Raw genomic sequence first — 7,158 nt, forward strand, 5'->3', positions numbered from 1 at the left:
ATTGCCTTATATTTATGGATCTGTATGCACTTCATACGCCTTCCACTAGATGTCAACAGGCAGTAGAATGTTGAATGGGGTGTCTAGCTTGATGTGAGACCAAATGAGAGCTTTTGGAGTGACAGGTCCGCCCTATTGGCAGTATTTAGCTGCGCACCAGGGAACACCACATTGTTTTCTGCAATGCGTTAGGTATACACGACGAAATGATCCGTCTTGGACTTTATTGGATACATATGAGAAAAACATCATAAAGATGGATTTTCAACTGAGTTTGACCAGTTTATTCGACGTTTATTGTGACCTTTGGAATTTTTCGTTCCATGCGCCAAGAGTTGATGGACATGTGCGCTCCACAATGCTAGCCAAAGTTGCTAATTCGACAGAAGAAATGGACATTCTAAAACAAAACAACGATTTATTGTGGAACTAGGACTCCTTCCACTACATTCTGATGGAAGATCATCAAAGGTAAGAGAATATTTATGATGTTATTTCGTATTTTTGTGGAATATGTTGGCTCCAACATGGCGGAGAATGGCTGGGAGCTGTCTCAGAATATTGCATGCTGTACTTTGTACTAACGTTATTTTTTTAAATCTAACACAGCGGTTGCATTAAGAACCAGTGTATCTTTCATTTTATCTCTATTTGTGGGTTTTGTGAAAGCTATGTTTGCGGTGAAAACATAGCGTTGTGTGTTTGGCTATTGTGGTGAGCTAACATAAATATATATTGTGTTTTCGCTGTAAAACATTTTAAAAATCGGACATGATGGCTGGATTCACAAGATGTTTATCTTTCATTTGCTGTATTGGACTTGTGTTTCATGAAATTATATTATATGATATCCCTGTGGCGCAAGGCTAGGCTATGCTCGTCTGCGTTTCTGATGAGGAGGATCCCGGATCCGGGAGGGTGAATCAGTAGATTAATAGCTTGATAGAAAACATCCACGCCATGAGATTTATCAAAGTAGCAGGCATTAGCAATCTAAACAGTGGATGCTCCTCAGAGGAGGAAGGAGAGGACCATCCTCCTCAATGAATTAAATAAGAATAGTGAAAAATTAAAAGTTAATCTTTTTAGATAAAACTATACAAAATATATTCACGCCACCAAATAATTTATCAAAACAAACTGTTCTGCATTGAAGGTCTACAGTATTCTCAGCAGCACTCTGTCGGGTAGCACCATTGTGTAGCTGGAGGACAGCTAGCTTCTGTCCTCCTCTGGGTACATTGACTTCAATATAAAACCTAGGAGGCTCATGGTTTTCACCCTCTTCCATAGACCTACACAGTAATTATGACAACTTCCGGACGTCATCCTCCAACCTACAGTAGCAGAGCTCTTGCAGTATGAACTGACATGTTGTCTACTCAATCAAAGGATCAGTGAATGAATCCAGTACTGAAAGCATAAACTATAGCTAGCTATTACTGCAGTGCATTAACGTGGTGAGTAATTGACTCAAAGAGAAATTACTCACCAATTCAATTAGTTGAATAGTTTTGAACAAATTCATTTCTTCCAAAATGAAGAGAGAGATAAAGATATTTGGTTGAACTTGTTTTACTTTCACTTATCTATTGAATGCAGTTAGCTAGTTTAGCCTACTCAAACACCCAGCTCAAACAGAGAGGGATGCTATGTTAGCAAGCTAGCTATGGCTTTCCAACACTGGAACTCTTCCAAGTCAAGGTAAGCTTTTGGTTTTATAAATGTATTGCCATCGGGGCCCGCCGGTGTAACTGCAAAATTGCATTGTACTGCATGATTGTAGCGGGTTTACTAACGCATTAATTCTAGTAGTTCTCGTTGACTATGACTTGACAACGATGCAGGCTGTGTGTAGCGGTCATGATATGAAGGTTTGGCTTGGAAACGTTTTTCGCCTGGTCACAGACAGCTGATGATTTGTGCACTGAAGTCCACAAGTAAATGGTAAAGGTGAGAGGAGGAGAGTGCGTAGATAGTTGCGGGAAGGAATTATATATACAACGAGCAAAGGGATCATGCTGTTTTTATGTGGCTGTTATGAAAGTGAACTGTGTTTGCGTGTGATCAGGGCTGCACCTACGTTATTGTAACATTTTATTCATAGGCTAGGTTGGAGAAACCTCATGATGGGTACAGTGAAAATTTGAGTATCATCTTGTAGCCTAAACCTATCGAAGTTACATTGAGCTGGGTGAATGGAATATGAATGACAGTCATCCAATATGCTGCCATGCTTATAAAAAAAGAGTAATCCTCCCTCATCTTAAATGGCACCAATTAAATCTAAATGATCAGACCGAAAAAAACATGCGAGGACAACTGATAGGGTGAAATTATGAAGCAAGTGGCTGGAGACATACAGCTTCACTCTTTCCAATCAGAGCAGCAGGATCAAGTACACCCCCCCCCCCCTCTCATTAAAGACAGCCAGTTTAGTTATTTTGTCACGAACTTCAAAATGAGCGGACCAAGGCGCAGCGTGCATTGAGTTCCACATCTTTTTAATGCAAAGTGAAACTAGAAACAAAACAACAAAACTTACAAAGAACTTGACGACGTAGTGCCCAAACACACAAACAATATCCCACAAACACAGGTGGGAAAAATGTCTACTTAAATATGATCCCCAATTAGAGGCAACGATTACCAGCTGCCTCTAATTGGGAACCATACAAAACACCAACATATACATTTTTTACTAGAACACCCCCTAGTCACGCACTGACCTACTACACCATAGAGAAACAAGGGCTCTCTATGGTCAGGGCGTGACATATTTAGACCACGTAGAACTTTGCACCTGACTGACTGACATGAGAACGATGCGTGATGGCTCTCGTATATTATTATTTATTTTTTATCATGGATAATTAGAAAAAGTAGTTTGACAATAATCGTATCCAGAAAATTTCCCAGACTATTTGGCACACCTGTAGTATATGCCACTGTACTCAATTTGACCTTTTCCACACTGGCTACTGTGGCTACTGGTAGCTAGCATGAGGACGAAAAGGGACGTTTTTCTGGAAAACTAGCAGTATTTCAATCTTCTCTATAGAGCAATGTGGATATAGGTAACATTTGGAGTACAGTGGCATATCCCATCCCTGCGTTGAGGTACGTTTTCTGATCAATATCTGCCACTGGCTCCATGGTGTCTTGACATAACTATGATTGCGTTCCGACCTCAGTGTAGGCAGTGTAAACAAGCGTAGCTGTAGTCAGTATCTTCTGGCAAAGACTAACACTACAGTATCAATTCTCCATATTGCATACCTTCTTTGAGATTACTTCATTCCTGAAACCCCCTCTTTGTGGATACAACAAACAAGATTCTCATCGCATTCACCACAACTGTAAACGGGGCAGTTTCTTGCAGCCAACCAGTAGGAACAGGATGTGTTGAGCAGATGCAAAACAGATTCCAGATCAGCTACTTCTACCCTACATGCATTTCCCCACATGGCCCCCAAGCCACAAGCTGGTCCAGAGACAGTGTCTAATTAACAATACTGGATGTGATTTCTGTATTAATTTTACTCATAGCATTGGTGACAAGTTATGTTAGTTTTTCCTTTTTTACTTTTACAATGAATGTTATAGAGACTTTTTAGGTTGTTTTAGAGGCTAATGATTAACTACGGCCAGTTGAATGCCAGATGAGAAAACAGGTGATGCTGCAGTTTTAAAAGCCTACTATAGTGTCTCTTGAATATGAAAGTGAAACTGTTTCTGATAAAACCATCTCTCCTCCTCTTTTCCATCAAGCTATGTTTCACTTTCCTCTGGGCATCATAGAAGGTAGTCAGATTGTCTTTCAATAGTCATCATCCAAAGGAATTCACACACCATTATGGTTCAGTAAGTCAATTTTCCTCTTTACATTCAGCACTAACTGACACATGATACAGATAAAGGAGGATCTGATCTGTGTATTGTTTGTTCAATTGATATCCAGACTTAAACCACAGAAAATTGATAATAATTTCAAAATTGATAGGCACAGGCAACACAATACTAATCTTTATCCACTAACAGGTATTTTGAACAATCAGATCAGTTCTTATTTCAATAATTGGTCAAAACTTCAGATTTGGTCTGCCTTTGTAAATGCAGCCATTATGTTGCAGATTAGTTTTTCTTAGGAGATCACCTGTCTGAAAACTCATGCATTGCTAATTTTTCACCCTTCATTGAGTTATCTTATTTAACACCACTATCCTTTCTGAATAAGTAAAATTGATGTGGTGTGTATAGGCTACTGGTGCAGACATGAAAATATAATGGGGTTTATGACGCTAATTATATGGGTGTAAAATAGATGTGAGCAATTCACTTTCAAGTTTCCTGTAGATCACATGGTCAAATAAAGGCAAGAGGGGAGGTGGGCGGGAGACTGCATAGCTTATCTAAGAAGGATATGTCATTGTCAGAATGAAAGTGAAAGATGACTTGAAATATTTACACTGTCTGCACACTGGTTGTTATATTATACAGTAATATATGTATTTTATTGTCTGTTACATGATTAATACATATTTTTTTCACTGTTCACTCCCCTTACATATCCACAATGGAACGCAGAGGTAATTATTTTAACAGGACACTGACCTACAACTTATTTAAATAATGTTTAAGGCCAGATCTTAGGTTGGGCTAATAGATGTCTGGGCAGTGATCTAAACCAAAACATTGCTACTTTTATTTTTAGGGTCTATACTTGACTTTTCTCTTTTTATCCATTATAAAACAGAGGTGCCAAGGTTGATGAAGTACTACACCATCACCACTGGCAAGACTATGGATTCTCATATCCAGTTGATGAGACAACTTGGAGGAGTCTTCACTGAAGTGATGTCACCAGAGCAGAGTGATGTCATCATGGCTTTCTGTCCCATCGTCTCTCGTGCTGGTACTGACATTGAGGCAGCACTGCAGCAGATTCCAGGTAGCCAACCCCCAAAGTATCCTCAAACTATCCTACTGTCAATTCTATCTCTTCTATCTCCATGTCAGAGTTGATCTAGATAGGACATGTATCAGGTGGCTAATGACATGAATAAACGCTTTGTTTGTCACTCATTCTTTTGACAGATGGTAAAGTTGTCATTCTGGTAGTCCTGCATCACTTTTTTAACCCAGAGTGCACTGTAGCTGACAGCAGCAGACTAGTGACCAGAAGTGATGTAATACTCACAGTGGACTGTCTGTTCCATGAGAGTAAGGGAGGACTACTGAACTGTCCTCGCAACAAAGCAGCAGTTGGTAACATTCTGAACCGGCTGAACATGAAGCCAAAGGTAGTTCACTCATGTTCTATGTGTATATCCTTCATTCATTCATGAATTGGACACACAAACCAGACTCAGCTGGTTAGCAAAAACAATACATGCAAAAGCAGACATTTTAACTGAAGCATTTTATTAGACAGGGTCCAAGAGTGTAAATAATGTGTTTTCATTTAAATATGAGTATTTGTTATTTTTAATCAAAGTGTACTGAACTTCTTTATTCAGTGTATTGAAATATTGTATTCATAGGTGATAGATGTTGTCGTGGACATCCCTGATCTCAGAAACAGGCCAGTATGTATATTTTCATTTTAGGAGTTGCCGCTTTACTCAACAGCTGACAAAATACCCAACAATTGTATACCACTATATGATGTCATCTTTTAGTCTGATACATATAGCTTTAATACAAAGTTTATACAGATACCTTTTGTATATAATTTGCTAACTTTCTCTCTGCTGCAGCACACGTTTCTTGGAAGTAAGTACTATCTATAAATCATACATTAAAATGATATATATGTACAATATCTACATTCCCTTGTCATTTAAGAAAACTGCTATTGGGGGATCAATGTTGATGCCTGTAAGAAAAACAGACTGTAAACTGATTATGTGGAAGCATTGTTTGACTTCAGTTGCAAAACCACATCCACCACAGTCTCATTTCCAAAAACTATTATGAAGGAAGTGCCTCCTGTCTCGTTTCATAGACATAGTTCATCTTGATAACTGGATTGCCTTATTACCAAATAAGTACAGTGGACTACTAGTGTATTCTTCCCCTTGAACTACTTTTGATGTAATACAATTAAAAATATAATGTATTATATCTAGATAGTGTGAATTATGTCTACATTTTCTTCATATTGTCTATGTCTCTATAGGCATGTCAGGGATGGTGAGATTCTTCATATTTGTGGTTGGCAATACCTTGGGTGCTCATGTGGATTTGACAAGACATCTCGTCATCAGAGGAGGCTGTACTGAAGTGATGTCACAAGAGGAGAGTGATGTCATCATGGCTTTCTGTCCTATCGTCTCTCGTGCTGGGACTGATATTGAAGCAGCACTGCAGCAGATTCCTGGTAATTTAGTCAGGGCAGAATCAATCCATCCAAAATGAATCAGAAAATAGGCAAATAAAATTGTAATGAGGTGAAGTGTATTTTGTTTTCCTTTTGACAGCTGGTAAACCTGTCATTCTGGTAGTACTGCATCACACCTTCAACCCAGACTACACTGTACCTAACAGCAGCAGACTAGTGACCAGAGGTGATGTAATACTCACAGTGGACTGTCTCTTCCATGAGAGCCAGGGACTATTGGAGTGTCATCGCAATGAAGCAGCAGTCAAAGAGATTCTGAAGAAGCTTAATATACATCCTGAGGTATTAACTCACCACTGCCATTTTTTGTTTCACTTTGTTAGTTATGTACCATGAGATCTAAAGATAATGTTTTAATCTTGAATTCTTTTACAGACTGATTCTGGATCTGTCTGTATGGATCTGCTCATGGTATGACAAACCAATGCAAATGACAAAATACATCAGCATTATACTGCATTATACCCTCTCAACCAATGTTCATATTGGGATTTTTTTTTAAAGCAGGGCCTATTTTTGTCATGATTTCTTCAGCTTTTGTATTGTTGGTCAAAGTCCTATTCAGAGGTCTACGTGTAGCTAGTAGTTTAGTAAATATACAGTACAACCTCCATACTATTCTAAGGGTTCTAAAGCCAATGTGTCGTTTTCCGATTGTTTTAATTTCCAGATGGTGTGTTCCTGGATCCTTGGTTGCATCTGGGCAGTCAGGCGTTGTAAGTCCATCATTAATTTAAACAAAATTCTACAACATT

At 38.7% G+C, this 7,158-nt stretch overlaps 1 protein-coding gene across 1 annotated transcript; it reads left to right on the forward strand.

Moving 5' to 3' along the window:
* The first annotated feature begins 4,711 nt into the window (after positions 1–4,711).
* Positions 4,712–6,820, forward strand: LOC129817112 (uncharacterized). Its single transcript, XM_055872057.1, has 7 exons — positions 4,712–4,951; positions 5,098–5,303; positions 5,544–5,588; positions 5,760–5,775; positions 6,182–6,382; positions 6,483–6,685; positions 6,779–6,820. The coding sequence occupies exons 1-7, from the start codon at positions 4,771–4,773 to the stop codon at positions 6,818–6,820; spliced, it is 894 nt and encodes a 297-aa protein (XP_055728032.1). The 5' UTR covers positions 4,712–4,770.
* Positions 6,821–7,158: the final 338 nt, after the last annotated feature.

Source organism: Salvelinus fontinalis, chromosome 20, assembly GCF_029448725.1.
Source record: "Salvelinus fontinalis isolate EN_2023a chromosome 20, ASM2944872v1, whole genome shotgun sequence".
Taxonomy (NCBI): domain Eukaryota; kingdom Metazoa; phylum Chordata; class Actinopteri; order Salmoniformes; family Salmonidae; genus Salvelinus; species Salvelinus fontinalis.